Below are 18933 nucleotides of genomic sequence, written 5' to 3' on the forward strand. Positions count from 1 at the left end.
TATGTGTGTGTGTGTGTGTGTGTGTGTGTGTGTGTGTGTGTGTGTGTGTAAAATAAAATAACATACTAAAAATGTGTAGCTGAGTACCACATTAAATTTGTAGTATTGGTAAAAATTTAAGAAAATGCTTGAATGTTGTTTGATATCTTAATAAAGGTGACATCACCATTCAGGCAAACTATTATGAGTTATCTAACTATTATGAGTCACGTTATCATGGAGTTATAGTGTAACTCGGTTCAAAGAAGAACTGTTGACATCTCTTGACGTACTTTTGACATGCAGTCCACAGGTGATAGTGCATGTTGTTCCTTTACTAAAGCAATCACATATTTTAACTGGGAGAGGTGACACATTCAACACACTAAAGACCTCATCACCCCAGACACGCCTTTTGTGTGTTACGTCTTTACTCTGGTATGACAAAACCACTGGATTGATGTAGTGGTAACTTTATTACATAAAATACAAGTGATATTGGGATATTGTACGAACAATTTGTAAAACAATCAAAACACATTTATTACAGGAATTAAACAGCCCCTTTGTTGCGTTCAGAGCATGTTATGAACCACACGTCTTCTACACAGGCTTTTTATAAGGTTTATCCAATACGGTTGAGTCGACCACAGGTGCCACTAGACTGTGCAATAAAGACAGATGCAATAAAGCTGATGCTCTCATGCTAAACCAACGAGACTCTCGCTGACTTCCCAAAGCTTTTTGGCAACTGCGTCATCTCTGGCTTTAGCAAAAACATTCTGCACGGCACAGCTAGAGAAGTAGCGTCCACTCAGGGGCTCAAGGCCCTCTTGAACTGCACAGTGAAGAGTCGTCTGAGCTCCAGAATCCACATCCGAAAAGAAAAGCAGCAAAATTGGTGCCATGAACAGCCGCCACCATAGATTGCTGTGACGACCGATGTCTGTTTTAATGGCCCCTATAATAAATAAATCAGCGTTAACTGCATATGACCTATGATGCTTTATCAAGTACTGCTTTTCAGAGAATAAAGAACATCTACTGACCTGGATGAAGACTGTAGCAGGTGACATTTGTGCCTTTGAGTCTCTTGGCCAGCTCGTGTGTAAAGAGGACATTGCAGAGTTTGCTGTGACTGTACAACTTCAGTAAGTCCATTGCTGAATTTCCTAAACCCAAATCTTTATGAGTGTTGATGCAGTTGAAGTCAATTTTCCCCCACGAATGGGCCATCGAAGAGACAGTCACAACCCTGCTGGGGCCACACTCCTTTAACCGCTCCAACAGCAGGATGGTTAACAGGAAGTGACCGAGGTGATTGACGCCAAAGATCCTTCCAAAGCCATCCTCAGTCTTGCCAGCTATTACAAGTCCTACAAACACAGAAACAAATTTATGGCTTTTAAACCTGATGTAAATTTCAAATTAGTTGAAAATTCAAGTAACTGATTGTAACAATGCATAAAATAAAATAGCATATATTTGAGAGCTACCTGCATTGTTGATAAGAATGTCTAATCTGGATTCTTTCTTGAGAAAGTTTTCGGCAAAAGACCTCACAGACTTCAGACTGCCCAGATCCAAGTGCATATACACCACCTCTTTGTTTCCTGTTTCCTGTGTTCCAAATCAATGCACAACAATACAGCATTAAATGATGGCAATGAAATGTTAATTCAGCAAACTTATCTAACAGAATCACAGATTTAATAATAATAATAATATGTTTTATTTATAAAGCGCCTTTCCAAGCTCAAGGTCGCTGTACAAGAAGATAACAAAAACACAGCATCAAGCATTAGTATGCATCACATAGTACATATATAAATATACAGTAACAAAACAGCAGAACACTAAACAGAGGAGGGTTGGAAATACTGTAAGAAAGGTTTTCATTGAGATTTGAATGAGGATATAATAGAAGTGTCACGAAGAGTTAGAGGAAGAGAATTTAAGAGTTTCGCAGCCACAGCACTGAATGATCTACCACCCATTGTTGAAGGACGAAAACGAGGTAAAGTAAGCAGTTTTAAATCAGATGACCGGAGAGAGCGAGGGGGTGAATAATAGTGCAGAAGTTCAGATAAAGTCCATGAAGACATTTAAAAGTTAACAAGAGAATTTTATTCTGAATGCGGACAGCAACAGGTAACCAATATAGATTATAGAGCAAAGGGGTAATGTGATCAAATTTCTTGACTTCATTGATGACTCTGGCAGCAGAATTCTGAACACATTGTAGTCTAGTGATTGTTTTACCAGGCAGCCCAATTAAGAAGCGAGTTACAGTAGACGAGACGAGAGGTTATCAAAGCATGAATTAGAGTTTCAGTATCTTTAGTGCTGAGAGCAGGTCGTAGTCGGGCAATATTGCGAAGGTGGTAGAATGCAGTCTTGGTAATAGAATGTAAGATTGAAATGTAAGAGACGAATCAAATGTTACACCCAGATTTTTATCAATACATACAACCGGCGTAGCGTCATAGAACGTCTCTGAAAAGGTTCACGCCCACTTTTAGGGGAAAACAATCCGGCGAGCGCCATACACAGTAACGGGTTGAGGACGTGTACTAACCCTAACAAACATGTAATTTGTATTTAACATTTTTTTTTTCACACAGTAGGCTACCCCTATTATGTATTTGTATTTAATTATTTTTCCACACAGTATTTTTTATTTTATTTTAAATACATTTCCATGTATTTATGCCCATCTCTGCCTGCATCATCATCAATATCTTGCTGTTATGGAAATATCATGAATTACGGATGATGCTATCGAAAGCTAAATCAGGCTAGTTGTATAGCTGGACAGAAAAGTGCACTCAGTAGTTACTCTAAATATAAAGACACAATATTATACATTTAAAGATGTTTACTTCTTAAAACCGTAGTAAAATCATTCACTGGCTACCTGGTGACTCGATGAGGTACGAGTAAATGTCCGGGTAAACCACTGGGTGGGGTTGATGGGCCAATTTGACGCTGGTAGAATGAAACGGGATATGTTTTTAAGTTGCCCAAATTAAGTTTATAAATGTATCGTTCACGCTCTATGGAAGGCAGGGTGGACATATAATTACTCGACATATTTCATCTAAATGATTTCTGAAGTTATACACGTCTGCCGGCTGTGTACGGACGTTGTTTTGTGCCGCTATTTTGTATTGAAGTCTATGGGAAGTCTGGCTTGTTTTCCCCTAAAAAGGGGCGGTTACAAAATTGACAGTTAAGTTTCCGGATGTGCCGGTTGTATGTAGATGAGATGGAATTAATGTGGCCCCATCAATAGATAAACTCAGTTCAGATCTTTTTTTAAAAGGGATGGTGGACCAAAAACAATAACCTCAGTTTTATCATTACTACATTTTAGGAAGTTGCTATGTAACCAGATTTAGTCTAGAAAGAGCAGAGACGGAGCGAGCTGATATGTAAATTAGCTGAGACCATGACTATGGATAATGTGACCAAGAGGTAACAAATAAATAATGAACAGAAGTGGTCCAAGAACAGAGCCATGAGGGACACCTTGAGAGAGAGAGAGAACAGATAAGATTTGAATTTATGGAGAGTAATAAAAAATTGTCTATCAGTGAGATATGATATAAACCAAGATAAAGCACTGCCCGTGATGCCGATAGCTGATTGCCGAGAGGCAAGTATGTGATGAGATACAGTGTCAAAAGCTGCTGTTAAGTCAAGCATGATGAGAACAGTAAAACAACCAAAATCAGCAGATATTAGGAGGTCATTTGTAATTACCAATGCTGTTTCAGTGCTGTGGCCTGACCGAAAGCCAGATTTATGGGATAAAGAAGATTGTTAGCATAGAGATGAGTTTGTAACCGCAAGGCAACTACTTTTTCAAGCCGCTTAGAAACAAAAGGAAGATTACATATAGGTCTGGAATTATTCATAGCAGAAGAATCTAGCCCTGATTTCTTTAAAACGGGAGTGACCGCAGCCGTTTTTAACGATAGCGGGACAGACCCGGAAAAAATAGGACAGTTGATCAAGTGAGCAATAGGAGATGAGACTGAGATAGGCAGCTTATAAGAAGTGAGGTAGGTGCTGGATCTAACTGACAAGTAGATGAGCTAGTTTGAGCAATTAGGCCACTAACAGAGGATGGGCTGGTGAGAGTAAAGCTAAAGAGGATGGTCTTTATGGGCTGAGGTGAGGACCAGTTAGAGGAAACTTCTGTTGAGTTAGATGAAAATGTTTCATAAATAGATTTGATTTTATTTTCAAAAAAGTGGAGGAAGCAGTTGCAGAGGTCAGTTGAGCCAGTAATAAGATGCGTTGAAGGGTTAATATAAGCTTGTTAGCAGTTGAAAATAATGTCTTAGGTCTACCTTTAGCAGTGTTTATTACTGAGGAGTAGTATGCTGTACATGTGGCATTAAGATCAGACTTGTATTTCAGCTGGTGAGCAGAAATCTTGATAATGCTCTTCCAGGCCACTTTTCCTATATCGGCGCTCGAGACGTCTTCCATTTTGTTTAAGCAGTCGGAGCTCAGGTGTATACCAGGGTGATGCATGAGATGAAGGTACCAGCTTAGTTATCATAAGGGCGTGATTGTCCGAGGCTTCAGAGATAGCAGAGTTGTAAGTTGAGAGAACAGCAGAAGGACAAGAGAAATCAGAGTAAGAAGACATTCAAGTACACAAGTAAGAATATGCATTAATGGAGTGACAGAGAGAATGACAGAGAAACAGATTTAACATTGCGATAATTAATAGTAGTTTTCTGAAGAGGTTCAAAAAGAGGGAAATCAAATCTAACTGTTATCAGCTTATGATCAGAAATACCAGTTTGTGAGCCAGAGATATTATTAATTCCTGAAGTGCAAACAAGATCAAGTGTGTGACCGCGGCAGTAAGTAGGAAAGTTGAAATGTTGTACAAGACCTTAATATAAGGTCACTGGCATTAGAACAGGCAAATGGATATTGACCAAATGGATATTGAAGTCACAGAGCAGGATAACATAAAAGGATACAGCATTGGCCAGAGTGAGTAGTTCATTGAGATCAGAGAAAAAAATCTGACAGAGATTTGAGGACGCTATATCAATATGATCAGCAGAGAGGTGTGAGCAAGCACTTTAAAGGGGTCATCGGATAAAAAAAAAAATCACTTTTATATGGTGTTTGCATATAAATGTGTCTTTGCAGTGTGTGGACACAACCACCATACAATGAAAAAAATCCATTCACTCCTTTTTTAATCCTCAAAAAGCCTAAACACTGTCAATAATCAAGCCGTTTGGATTTTCTGAGCAGTATGATGTCATATTGCTCATGCTACGCCCACAACCACTGACATACTGTCACTTATTAGCATATTTCCACCCAAGGCATCACTTTGCATGTCGACATGGAAGAGAGGGGTGGGGTGAGCAGTTGCTCATTATCATTTAAAGTAAAGGTCTTCAATCCTGCTCCTGGAGGGCCACTGTCCTGCAGAGTTTAGTTCCAACCTGCTTCAGCACACCTGGCTGCCTTTGAATATTCAAGCGATTCTGAAGAGCTTGATGAGCTGATTCAGGTGTGTTTGATTAGGGTTAGAACTAAACTTTGCAAGACAGTGGCCCTCCAGGAGCAGGATTGTAGACCTCTGATTTAAAGAGACATGCACCGAAACGGGTCGCTGTGAACAGCTGTTTTTGAGGAGGTAAAAAGGGTGTTCTTTTACACAAACATTGAGGAATTTTAACCACAGTATGTAACAAACTTTACACAAAGACCCTAAAGAATCATACCAACTTGTGGAAAATCGGCATCCAATGACCCCTTTAAAAGCCATGTATTCAAAAGATGTCACATCACCACCCCTACCACAGACACGTGGCTTTGATAAATAAACAAAACAGCATTTATTACACTACTGATATTACTGGATTTTTATTTATTGTTTTTTTAATAAAAGTACCATTTTATAATTTTTTAAAATATGTTTTCAAAGCACTTACGTGCAATAGTGAGGGGGTATTGATATTTTTTATGCAATTACATTAGGCAATCATAACAATGGGTGTTAACTGCCTGAGTCAGAATGAAGATTGAAAGTAATCATTTTTGTGCATTTTTTTTTTTTTTTTTACTTAATAAAACGGTATTAACATAAGTCAACCTTAAGGAACACACACACACACACACACACACACACACACACACATTCATTATATATATATATATATATATATATATATATATATATATATATATATATATATATATATATATATATATATATATATATATATGTGTGTGTGTGTGATGTATATATATATGTATATATGTGATGTTGTGATATCTATATTGTGATATCTATTGTTGTGCTGTCTTTGTGTTATTTGCTCTGCTGTTTTGGTTCTTTTTTGCTTTGATGTAGCCTACTGGAGGACCCCCTCGAAAACGAGATGTCTCATCTCAAGGGGTTAATCCTTGCAATAAAGATATGGTAATATATATATATATATTATACACACACACATATACATATATAGACACATATACATATATACATGATATATACACACATATACATATATATATATAAAAAGTAAAAAATACTTCTGGAACCAAGGTCGCTGAAAAAGTAGCCTACCCTCAAATTGAACGATCGATTCATTTAAAAAATAAAATAAAAATCGTTTTATTCCTCCTTGTATATTTTCAATTAAATAACTGTTACAGTATCTTAGTATGATTAACCGGGCATTTTATATGGTGCTCTCTAGAAACTGCTTCTCAAGCATTATATAAACGTTGTCACGTGCTTCCAGTTTCTTTACTGAGCGCTGGTCAGATCAATGGGCCAGTCACAGCCGTTTGCGATCATCGAATACGTTCACTTCACATAATATTTGTATCATTATTTTATTATTCTAGTACTGCGGGTTTGCATCTGCATATAAAATCCCAATAGATAAAAAAAAAAAAAATCAACATTTTGTATGTCTAATGAAACAAGTCCTGAGATTTCAACGCAGCTCAGCAGTGAACCACCATACTTCCCCAAATGGAACTTTATTTTTGTATATATATCTTAGTAGTAACGGTCCTTATTTCACAGTTACAACGACAATAGTTACAACCTGTTGACATATGGTCCCTCTCTCACCCTCTGGATGTCTGTGACAGCAGCCTGAGCTCTGCTTTCATCTCTGCAGGCTAGAATCACACGAGCTCCTCTTCTCGCCAGATCCAGCGCGGTGGCTTTGCCGATACCCGTGTTTGCTCCTGGAAGTAAACCAGCTCAAATGTCAATCATATCTGTTCAGTTGCTTATCACGAACGCCTGTGTGTGGACAGTGAACCGTCAGTGCACTAGCTGAGCTGTCACTTCTGCGTTGTGTAACACGACTAAAATGTGTTTACGAAAAGCGTAAAATCCACAAAATCTGTTTTAAGCCGACTAATGATTAAAATGAATACACGTAACTGTTTAAGGACAATAAACAAACGCACTAAAACCGAAACACGTACCAGTCACGACCACCGTCTTCCCGTGCAGTTTGGCTGTACTTTTACATTTTGGCAGGTGCAACACCGTCGCGCACATCAGCAGATAAAACCCCACGAGTCCTCCACAAATAAGCAGAAAGGTAAACATATCCAAAAGAACAGAGCAATAACGGCTTTAGATGCTCGTGAAATAGCTCGGTTTCCTCTAGTCTGGAACAGGAAGACGTGCAGCTGAAGCCAATCCCGCCCTCTTGTCCACATTACATCATAGTGATAATAACAATAAGTTACTGTTCTGCTGCTTATTAACTCCACACTGAAATTGCATCTGGAAACTGAAGCTATTTATTACACTGTCTGAGGAAAAATGTGAGTGTTCCTTGCCCACGCAAAACTCACTACCACACTGCTATGCAGTTGCCAAGTGGCTTCTGAGAGAGAACCATCTTTTAATGTGATGTAATAGAAACTAAATATTTTCCATGTTTTCCACATTTATTATTACACAGTATAAATTGGGTCTTTTTAAATGAAAATATACACAGTAGCTGCCTTTTATATTTTAGAACAGGGGGCCCTCTCACAGGGATGGTCATATTTGGGTGTCCATGGCATCTGAAAGATTGAAAACCCCTTGTTTAAATCACTCCACTGTAAAATGATCAGATTCTTATTTTATCATACACTAGATGAAAATGTTAAGTCTGGTTGCTTAGAGAAAAGTAGCACATCTTTTCTTAAACCAACCATATGATTTGTGTCATGCACATACAGGTTAGGCACTTCAATACTTTGCATTGGATATTTTTCAAAACCCTTCAGTCTAAATACTTTGCATTGGATATTTTTCAAAACCCTTTAGTCTAAATACTTTGCATTGGAGATTTTTCAAAAACACTTTAGTCTAAATAAGCAATAGTAATCCTAACCTTAGAAAACCACTAATCTTACAGAAGAGTGAATGAATTAGTAAGCATGACGCATGAACACAAGCTGGTGGATTTCTAAAGCATGTTATTTAAAATCTGCTTTGTATTTACATAGTTTGACACAAGAAACCTGGTGAAAACTAATTACAGAACACATGAAACAGACACATAAAGGACTGAACAGCAACGAAATGGTGCACGACCGAAATAATACAAACTGGAGCACTTTTGCACACTGAATCGTGTGGATCTCTGGCTATTCACATGAATACATACACATATGTACATGAGTCTCTCTACACTTGTCAGGCTAAAGGATCACAGGTCTGACTGCGCTCCAGAGGACATACATAAATAAAAGCATCCGTTTTTAAGGGAAATAAAAGAAAATGCATGTTTGTATAAAAAGTATTGTTACTGGCACAAAATAGAACATGTTTTTGATTTCTTTACACGTGAAAACTGCTCATTGGTTCTTAGAGCTTTGAGGATGATCAAAGTTTCCCTTTAAAAATGCAAGTCTTGCATTGAGACACAAAATGTGCAATCTGCCTATAGAGTCTTGAAGAAATTAGAAAAAAAAACTCACCTCATGCAACTGTATAAACAATTAAATAATTAGGAAACCGTTCAAACTGTACAGGTCGGTGCTTGAGGGTTACGTGACAAGGTTGTGTTGGAGCGAAGGAGGCGTGGCCTTGCTCAGGTGCTCCCCCTGTTGGCCAGGTGTGGGAGTGAGGCTGCAGGTGGTGAGCTCCTCTTTAAGCGGCTTGTTGGCGAACTCTGTGATGCTAAATATAAACTGCAGGCAGCCCAGTTTGACATGGCTTCCGTGATGGAGGAGTGCAGTGCCTTCCCATCCCGCACCATTGCCTCCGATCAAACTGGAGCCGCTGTTTTTACAGTTACAGGGAGTGATGGGAGTATCGTGGGACTGGCAGCTCATAACTCTGCCCTCGGTTGTAGAGGCCACGGCCATCGCGGACGACTCCTGCTCCTTTTTCCTGCAGCGTCCTGCAAACACACTCGAGTTAATACTGATGCTTACTAAATTATTTTTTTTTTAAATTATTATTAAGTTGGCATGAAATACAAATCCACTCATTTATTTTCTTAAGGGATTTTTTCTGGTGAAATGCCAGACTTCTCTAATCAGTTCTCTAAACATTCTCGCATTCAGCCGAGAATTAAGTCCCCGTCCGACATTTTTCTCTTTTCCAATAGTTTGTTTCACTCGGATGTCCATCAAAATAGGGTAGAAAAGACCTGTCATTACTTAGAAATAACTCACGGATAATGTTCTGCACTTTGGTGAGCAGGTTGCTGGATGGGCTCTGGCTCGTCTTCTCAGAGAAGTCACAGGAATATAATACGTTGTCAACGGTTGTCCCATGTTCGCTGTAGTTCAGCAGTTCATACTGCTTTGTATTCTGGAGGTGGAGAGAACCAATTTAATCAATCAAGAGATGAAACCTTTGTCCTTATGTTAATTGTTTAAAACAGCATACCTCATCATAAAATATACAGGCATGTTTCCCTGAAACGTAGTTACAATGCCCGTAGTTTGTAAGGCACACATCCATATCAGCACCTGCAATGAGAAAAGACAGTTGTACGGAACACTGTAGGATGATGTATTTCCTGCAGTCACAGGATGATAATCACCTGTCCCGATGTACAGACTCCTGTAGCACATACTGACAGCCGTTCCCTTTCCCGAGACCGAACAGAACGAAGCTCTCGCCTGTACCTCCTTGCTTTGGGCTGTGAACGGAAACATCAAGAGTTCATGCGCATCTAAAGGAAACAAAAACTTCAATAAGAGCATAATGAATACAATCTCATACCTTCACTGTGTTTCTTGTGAGCGGGTGACACGGATGAAGGAGAACTGCTCTGAACAGGAGAGGTCTTTAACTCAAAGAGCTGCTGAATCCGCTGCCAAGCCAAGAGTTTGATAAACTTCTCGTCCAATGAGCCAAGCTCAACTTCTGCAATGCAAAAAAGATTTCAGAATGATTACAAAATGCTGTTGTCTTTTGAATCTGGGTCCTTTTCTTTTCTATGACCATTTTCTCTCTGAATAAATAATCTTTTTTTGCCGTTGATGTGAAAGCTGCACAATTAATGGAAATAAAACTGAAATCACAATACAGTTTAGTGACAATACTATTTAATTAAATATGTGTGCTATGCGTTTCAAAGTGAAGTGTGGCAATGTGTTCTTTTAAAAATACTACAACAGTAATATTTATTTTCTTTAATATTTCTATTTAGTAGTAATAATACGTTATTTATATTGATATTTAATCATTTTTTTTCCAAATTGAACAAGCTTACAAACAAGCACTGGAGCTGAAAATTTTCACAATTACATTTTTCCCCAAATCATGATGTAGTCTATCAGAAGTTAAATCCAATGTTTTGTTATAATAATGCTTAATTTAGAAGTGTAAGGAATTTCAAATTCTTAAAGTTACAGTATCTTCTTAATCTAACCTAAAGACCAAAATCGAAAGTTCCTCAGAATCAACAGTCCTCTCTTAAACACACAAACCCACCTCCGCTGCCAGGCATGATGTCCTTTATTCGACCGGACAGCTCTGACATGTTAGGTTCTGTGCAAGAAAAGACGTCCCCCCTGCCTGCCATCAAAGAGTCCAAGCCGACCTTTCCATCTGAGAAGAGAACGCAGTCATTCAATATTTGAAAGGGTTGCAAGCCAGGTAATAATAAAGCACATAACTACAAAAGTAAAAATGTTTCCACAGGACCAGGATGTAATCTCTGACCTTTTGATGCAGTGTCTGAGGTGATTTTCTGCGGTTTAACAGCATGTACTCCTGTAGATACAGTAGAGGCTGAGAGTTTTGCTGCTGCTGCGTCTGAAGGTAATGGAGTTTTTCTATGGTCAGATGATGGAGTGCTGGGCTCAGATTTGACACAAGCAGGAGCAGAGACCTCTGTGCCACTACAGGGCTTTAAACTGGCATCCTCTGTCTTGATAATGGCACCAGAGTTTGTAGGTTTTGGTGGAGCGGGTATTGGTAAACCAGGCGTTTCATGGTCAGCCTTCTTTTCTTGGGTTCTAACAGGACACAGTGTTCCATTGGACTGAACCAATCGTTCGACAGGGCCATTTGTGGTCTTACAGCTCTGACACATTCCATCAGTACATGAGCTACAGGAAACTTTTGGTGCTACGCTCTGGCTGTCCTGTGAGGCGACGCTCTGGCAGGAATCTCGGAGTTTCAGATCAGTCTTTTCTGTGTGCTCTGAATCCCAAGGAGATGTTTGTCTGTTCCATAAATGCCTCATAATGCTGCACTGCAGTGAGATGACGTCTTTGAGCCACTACACCAAAGCATAAACAGAATAAGATCACTGGTTCAGAAACAATACTGAATCCAAAAGCAGCAGCAAACAGTGGGCGCCTAATACACACCTGACACTGTTCATCTTCACTGGCTAAGTGCTGCGGGACATAAGCTTCTGTAAGGCCGGTGCAGATAAGCTCCCCTTCACGGATCCCTGCCGGGGCCATCAGAGAGGGCGGGTTCTGATACTGTGACTTTATGGCATCTGGAACCTGCGAAAACCAATGATATCTAATGAGTTTCAACAATATCTCTAGCGTCATTCACTGGTGTCTTACAGTGAGTTTAAAGACTGATCACCTTCAGAGTCTTTTTGCTTTGAGCATAAGCTGACCGCCGTATAGGGGTGTGCTGCCGATGTATCCTCTGCAGGAAGTCAAGTTTGATGGCATGCTGGGATATGCGGTCCTGAAACTGGTCAAATAACTGGCAACGGTTGCTGAGGGTCAAGGTTCTCTGGCTCAGCTGTGAGGAAAGAAAGAGAATGAATGAGTGGCATGTTGGTAATGGTGTTTATTCAATTTAGGATATGGAAATGCCCAAATTTAAAAACTATAACAAGTCTTGATTTTTGTTTTATGCAAGCTTCCTTACAACCAGGTTCTGGATGTGGTTGGGACACATCCATCTGCCTGTAGGGAAGGCAGTGAGAGGCGGATCCAAACAGTCCATGTGAAACAAGAGTGGGCAAAAGTCACACTGGATCAGTGGAGCCATTCGGCAGCTCCTGTGAGAAAAAGATGGAATAAAAGACTATTCATTTTTGTCTTGATGTTAACATTAAGGGATTTTCTAATATGTGTCTAATGTCAATACAGTGTGATCAGGTGGGATTTACACTACTGCTCAAAAGTTTGGGGTCAGTAATTTTATTTTTAAGAAATCAATGCTTTTATTCAGCCAGGATGCAATAAATCGACATTTATAATGTAACAAAAGTTTTTTTACTTCAAATAAATACTGTTCTTTACAACTTTCTATTCATAAAAGCATCCTGAAAAAACACAACTGTTTTCAACACTGATAATAATAAGAAATATGTATTGAGCATTAAATCAGATTTAACCCTCTGTTGCTCTTCGGTCATTTCTGATCGAAAATTTGTACATTTTTATTTGATTTGTATTTTTTTAATTTTTTCCTCATCGGAATGGTACGAAACTTGGTAAAGGTTTTGGCACTTGCTGTGTGAACCAAAAAAATCATGGACATGATTCAAACAGGTTAAATGGTCCTAAAAAAAGTCACTTGTACTCTTCGCGGTCAAAAATCCGCATAGGAAATGAATGGGAGACAAATTTCACCTTGTGAAAACTTATGGTACTGCAGCCAAATAAAATCTTACTGAAAGCTAATTTTTTTAGATATTAGGCTCAAATTTTGAACAACCTGTTTAGATTTATGGCTTTGATTTTCTCACAGTTTTAGAGTAAAACATGTTTTTGAAAATATACATTTCATATAAAAATTGAAAATAGTATTTTTGCACATTTTTCATAACAATAAACGTAAAATTCTGTAACTTTTTTTTACGTTCCTTTAAAAAAAAAAAAATAAATCACTTCAGCAATAATCTGCCAGGTGTCAAATTTGAAAAGAGATCTAAGTCTGTGCTCTAAAGCATTCAAGATTTACGACAGTTAGAAATTAAATTTTCAGGTCTATGCTCAAAAAGTGAATAAATGGATTATAAATACTGGAAAAATATAATTTTGTATAAAAATATTAAATAAAAAACATTTTGAACTAAAATATAGTACATTAATTTCATTGAAATTACAACAAAAAAAAATTCGTCATTTTTGACGACACTCGAAGAGGACCAGAGGGTTAATCAAATTAAAATGATTTCTGAAGGGTCATGTGACACTGAAAACTGGAGCAAGGGTGGCTGAAAGTTCAGCTTTGCCATCTCAGGAAACAAATACTTTTTAAAAAAATATTCAAAAAAATGCAGTCTTGGTGAGCATTAGAGAGATTATACTGAAATTGACTGCAGCAGAATCTTCAAAAGGAAAGTATTTTATTGATTCCTCCTTTTGCTGATTATAGTAGCGGCAGAGAAAATGACATTTTCAAACTTTAAATGTTTCATTTCTTAAAAAGTACTCCTATTAGTTCAAATAAAACCAAAATATATAATAATACTAGATCTTGTACCTGCTGCATGTGTAACACACTTTCACTGGCAGTGGAACCAGTCCATGATTGTCCAGCTCATGCTGTGGCCGTTTAACGTTCTTTCCTGATAACTCATCTTTTCGTCTTCTTTTGCTGGTGCCTGAGAAGAAGACAATACATGCATCACATCTTAGAATCACACATAATCTGTTGTTCACACAATTTTACAGTGAGATCAGGATAGGGCTGCACAATATTGGAAAAAAACTGACATTGTTTTGTCTATAATTAACTATAAAAAGACATGATACTTTGCTAGTTTTTTTTTAATTCAGGAACTCGCCAGATAACTTAAATAGCTACTGTATATTTGGAAAGAATGAATTATTCTAGAATGAGAGGGGTGATTTTGTTTTGGAGTACATCTGCAAGAAAACACTATTTCAGTCTTTCTACTGAAAATATTTCAAAATAAATCCTACACCACATTTTTTTAGTGTTGAAAAATGTTTCAAAGGCCACATTCTCACTGTTTTTTTTTTTCAATTTAATATACTATAAAATAATAATTATGATTATAATAATTATAATTTTAATCTGATTTTTATTAAATAAAAATTATTAAACAAATTAAGAAATATATTGTAACAACACTATTATACTGTAAAATTAATAATATCAATATTTACATCTTAATTTCTTCATTTTCAAACAGTAACCCATTGACTTTTATTTTGATAGGTCGCCAGCTAATAAAAATATGCTGCCAGTTTCAGAGTGAAGCGATGAGCCGTGTTCGTTTACACACACGCAGCTCATGATATCAGTGTCTCAGAACAGCTCGACTGACAGTAAAAGAGTTGAGCCGTTCTGAAACGCCTAAACTCTGTCTCATAAACTACACATGTAGTGCATTATTTATTTAATTAAATCACAGCCTTTAAGATTTGACAATCGCACTAAGCCATATCGCGATACCGATTTTATTTTGAAACATCGTGCAGCCCTAGATCCTGTAGGTCCTGTACCTGGAAGTGCAGACGTGCAGGTGAGGTCATTTGGAAGCTGGAACTGCGTGGGGTTCCTCTGCATGGCAGCGGCAATTAGGAGGTCAAATGGTCTTTTGAGGGTGTTTGTGGTATTCAAGAGCTCAGGCTCAGAACCCTGGGCCTCATCCTCCACGTCCAGGAGGTCTTCCTCCATGTCATTCTGCTCGGACGGTGTGGGTGTGTCAGTAGAAGAAGTGTTGGAGTTGGGGGTCACAGGTCGGCTGTTGGGTCGCCCCTCCAAGAGCCGTACCTGAGCAACGGCGGCCCGTAGCCCTGTGCCGCCCGACCCAATGGAGGGATCCAGACGTAATGTCCCACATTCCTGCTCAGGAGATGGCGTCTGCTTCACTAGCTGACGCTCCAACAGACCGTTAATTTGCTCCTTCTTCTGTTCCCTTTTCTGAAAAATAAAATAAAAATTATATATATATATATATATATATATATACCTACCAACATGCCTAACATTCTATCATTCTAGGTCAATGACATTTTTAAATAAAATAAAAATGTTGCATTTCCTACAAGGCACAATACACAGTAAAATATAGGACAAAAAACAAAAAAGCAGTTTTGTTCTATTTTTAATATGTCTAGCCCTAATAATAATAATAATAATAATAATAATAATAATAATAACAACATTAATTATAATTTTTGTTTTTGAATATATTATTTGCTATAAATACTATTAATAATATGATATTAATTAAATTGTAAAAGTAAAATCAAAGAAATATTACTATTGCAATAATACTTAAATTATTTTACAGTACAGTAAAGTACAGTACAACAGTATAAATACTAATATTTATGTCAGTCTTCATTTATTTTCTTTCAAATGATAACAAATTGACAATTGTTGACAATAATTTATAAACTATTCTCAAGCAAAAATTGGATAGATAAAAAAGGGTCAAATTTAAGACTTCGCACAACATGAGTGGACACCAACCTTCTTGCGAACGCTGCAGCGATGACACATCCAGTCACCAGGGGGCAGCATTTCTCTGCTCATAGGCGGGTTACTGAGGAAATGTAAACAAAGTCAAGAGGTGAAACTACAGGCTTCATCTAACAGAGAGCAAACATTAACAGTTACGGTATGGACAACCATTCAATACTACAATAAACGAGCATAGGACGGCAGACCAGCTTTATACTCCAGAGTGTGTCATTCAAATGAAGCAAACAAAATCAAACATGATACTACAACTTCGGCAGCTTCTAAAGCAAGGCCTACGCTTAACATGAATACAAGAGATATACCCAGCCAGATGCTAAATCAATAGCTTACTCTGTAAGGAGTTTCTGTTTCTCTAATGCACTGCACAGTGCACACATGCAAACAGACTGCGACTAAACGCTTCTGTTCTACAGATGGTTTAAAAGAAATCAGTCATGAAGCTCGGATTCTATATTACTTCAACAACTGGGTAAAAACATCAAACAAATAGAAATCTGTTTTAACTTTCTAATTTGCCACAGTTCTTTCAAATAACTTCAAGACTGATTCATCTAAAAACACTAAAGACCCATTAAGAGATCCTTTTTGAGGATCAATCCCAGAAACTCTATTCGAGACTACACAAACGAAGGTCAGTGTGGCAGATTTCCCGGGCCCGTGGGCCGCACAGAACCAGCTGCATGTGTTTCTCCTCAAACACACATGGAATCATTTCAGCTCGCAAACACAAAGAATGAACAATGAGAAAATACAGAGGGGAAATCGAAATTCAAACATCCTTCTTTCAAGCTGACAGCAGCACAAAGTGAGTTTAAAGTTGCTATGAAATGGAAATAGCGACAGATCTTTTCTTCCATACCGTGAATGTAATGGATTATCGAAAAAGAAAAAAATGTACAGCGGTAACTTGGTTCTATGCATCGGCTGTTGATTGGATTTTGAGATTTGGGTGCTGCACTCATAAGTGGAGGCAGATGAGCGTGACTTTTTTTTGCAGGGTTTAGGCGCACTAAATGATTGCATAAGTCCTGTGTATATCATCAGAGAGAAGTTTGTCCTTTATAATTCTTAAAAATAAAAAAAAACAGACGAATTGATCACAAGAAGACCTAAAACATGCATTTAGAAAAAAAGATTTCATTTTCATTTCACGCCGACTGTAGTAAACAAAGCCGAGCGATCGCAGATCTTCAAACATCTGACAAACTGACTGAGATGATTAAGGAAAATCCATCTCAATCTCAATCAGATCTCTTCATAATGGAGACTTGATCGTGGGTGGCCTTCAGATGCCCGTGGTTTAAACATTATTTATCAGCTCCCTGCTCAAGAAACATCAGATAAATAAACCACAGCCTCTATAATGTTCAATCTGAAGATGTAAGAAGAAACATCAGCCAAAGCTGATGAACATCTAGTTGTCACAGCAAAAATGCAGCACAAATTATTTCTGCGCTCCAGCTAAACCAGCATCACAGTCCTGGTCCTGGGCCCAATTTTGTCCCAGCTCCAGCATCACACACACCAGCACTGTAGATGGAAGGCAGCGGGGCAGTGATCACAACACAGCAGGTCCCCTCCTTCCCGGCAGCTGTCGCAGGTGTCGTGATTGGTGGCCCTGCCGGCTCTCCTGGTGCTCCTGTCCGGTTTCCTGGTCCTCTTCTCTCCATCCTCAGACTTGGGCGGCGCCAGCAGAGTCTGGATTTGCTGCAGGAGAAAAGCGAGAGAGGTTCAGAAACTCATTAGTGAAACATCTGCACGCGTCTTACATCACATCAGCCGCTCAAACCATTGTTGGGCCGTGACCGTGAGCGCGCGCACGTACGTTCACGTGAAGGGAGCCTATGGATGACATTAGTGAGCAATTAGCGGCTACATTGAGAATACTAATCAGGCAGTAACCAGAGGAATAAACGGGTGTATGAGTGTGTTTGTCTTACCTCCATCAGCCCGCCCGAGGTATCCAGATCGTACACGATCGTCGGGGTCTCCATTTTACCCCACATCAACACAGGCCTGGACTGTTTCTGACTCCCTTAGCCGCTACACCCCGACTCCTGTCAGCTGAGTAGCCTCTGACTTCTATCAAAATCGCTTCAGAAATCCCGCCCGTGTCTGATATGGCTCCGCGCGGGCTCTCCGTTAATCGAGCAGGCGCGCGGAGGCCTCTATCCCCGGTGCTGTGCGAGACTCTGGCCCGGTATGAGAAGGAATAATAAAGACACAGCAATTATCATTAAGTCCATGATGCGAAGACGTCAAACATCAAGCCCCCCGAAGAACAGCTCCTCCGAGGAACTGGCAGGGGCGAAAAACAGACGTTTTTCTCCCGGTGAAAGAGCGACTTAACGGCAGAGCGTCTCTGTTGTGATGAAGGAACGCTCGCGCTAACTGACGCACAAACCTGTGTGCGCATGCGTGAGCCAGTTTGTTGAGTTGGGAATCCAATTCGTTTAGAGAATCGGTTCGTTTTGGTGAACCGGTGCAGTAGAATCAATTCACTGGTTTGCCATCACTGACATTTATTATCTAATACGTGTTTAACATTTATGTACTATTCAATATTTAAATAAGTCTTTTATAAAACATTTTAAATACTGTCGTTTATGACTTATTGCATTGTTTATGGTCATGCCACACACATCACAATTTTATAACCAACGTTTTCTCTAACAAGTGATAGTCATCCCACAAATAAAAATTTAAATCATTTTCTCACCCAGAATGTTAGGCAAAGACTGCCTCAGTCACCGCCATTAATTTGCATTTTCCTTCTTTACAATGAAAGTGAATGGTGACTAAATCTGCCATTCTGCCATTATTCTTTCATAACAGAACAAATAAAGTCATGCATCTAAAATCAACATGGGGGTGAGAAAATTATGACAGCGGTTCAACTTTTGGGTGAACTGTGCGTTGTTTACATTCGAGTGTTTTACAAACGCTTTGCGAATCGGTTCGAACGGATCTTTAAAAAGAGCCGGTTCAAGACAATGATTCGTTCGCGGTCAGGCATCACTACCCGTCAACAGTGG

At 38.8% G+C, this 18933-nt stretch overlaps 2 protein-coding genes across 3 annotated transcripts; both read right to left on the minus strand.

The window, feature by feature from the left end:
• Window positions 1-276: 276 nt before the first annotated feature.
• On the minus strand, window positions 277-7878 carry dhrs13a.1 (dehydrogenase/reductase (SDR family) member 13a, tandem duplicate 1). The gene is made up of 5 exons (XM_081354428.1): window positions 7477-7878; window positions 7112-7230; window positions 1476-1599; window positions 1029-1355; window positions 277-940 (listed from the first exon to the last, which is right to left on the minus strand). The coding sequence occupies exons 1-5, from the start codon at window positions 7601-7603 to the stop codon at window positions 681-683; spliced, it is 957 nt and encodes a 318-aa protein (XP_081210554.1). The 5' UTR covers window positions 7604-7878; the 3' UTR covers window positions 277-680.
• Window positions 7782-18314, minus strand: phf12a (PHD finger protein 12a). 2 transcript variants are annotated; one of them, XM_081354423.1, is made up of 15 exons: window positions 17839-18314; window positions 17424-17605; window positions 15887-15959; window positions 14911-15331; window positions 13922-14042; window positions 12356-12488; window positions 12062-12226; window positions 11830-11973; window positions 11177-11738; window positions 10946-11062; window positions 10232-10375; window positions 10050-10148; window positions 9893-9975; window positions 9676-9814; window positions 7782-9398 (listed from the first exon to the last, which is right to left on the minus strand). In XM_081354423.1, exons 1-15 carry the CDS (start codon window positions 17902-17904, stop codon window positions 9043-9045), a joined length of 2805 nt encoding a protein of 934 aa, XP_081210549.1. In that variant the 5' UTR covers window positions 17905-18314; the 3' UTR covers window positions 7782-9042. The 2 variants fall into 2 exon arrangements, with proteins under 2 accessions (XP_081210549.1, XP_081210550.1); XM_081354424.1 differs by having other exon boundaries at window positions 17424-17740; window positions 17839-18310.
• Window positions 18315-18933: the final 619 nt, after the last annotated feature.

This window comes from Scardinius erythrophthalmus, assembly GCF_964197995.2.
Source record: "Scardinius erythrophthalmus genome assembly, chromosome: 23".
NCBI lineage: Eukaryota > Metazoa > Chordata > Actinopteri > Cypriniformes > Leuciscidae > Scardinius > Scardinius erythrophthalmus.

Coding starts and splice junctions, on each gene's coding strand:
- phf12a (XM_081354423.1), bottom strand. CDS start 17,904: ATGTGGGGTAAAATGGAGACCCCGACGATCGTGTACGATCTGGATACC. Junction 14,043..14,910: donor CTGCACGTCTGCACTTCCAG/GTACAGGACCTA, acceptor TCTTCTTCTCAG/GCACCAGCAAAAGAAGACGA. Junction 9,815..9,892: donor CCTGTATATTTTATGATGAG/GTATGCTGTTTT, acceptor CTCCACCTCCAG/AATACAAAGCAGTATGAACT.
- dhrs13a.1 (XM_081354428.1), bottom strand. CDS start 7,603: ATGTTTACCTTTCTGCTTATTTGTGGAGGACTCGTGGGGTTTTATCTG. Junction 7,231..7,476: donor GAAGACGGTGGTCGTGACTG/GTACGTGTTTCG, acceptor GTTTACTTCCAG/GAGCAAACACGGGTATCGGC. Junction 1,600..7,111: donor CTGTCACAGACATCCAGAGG/GTGAGAGAGGGA, acceptor TTTGGAACACAG/GAAACAGGAAACAAAGAGGT.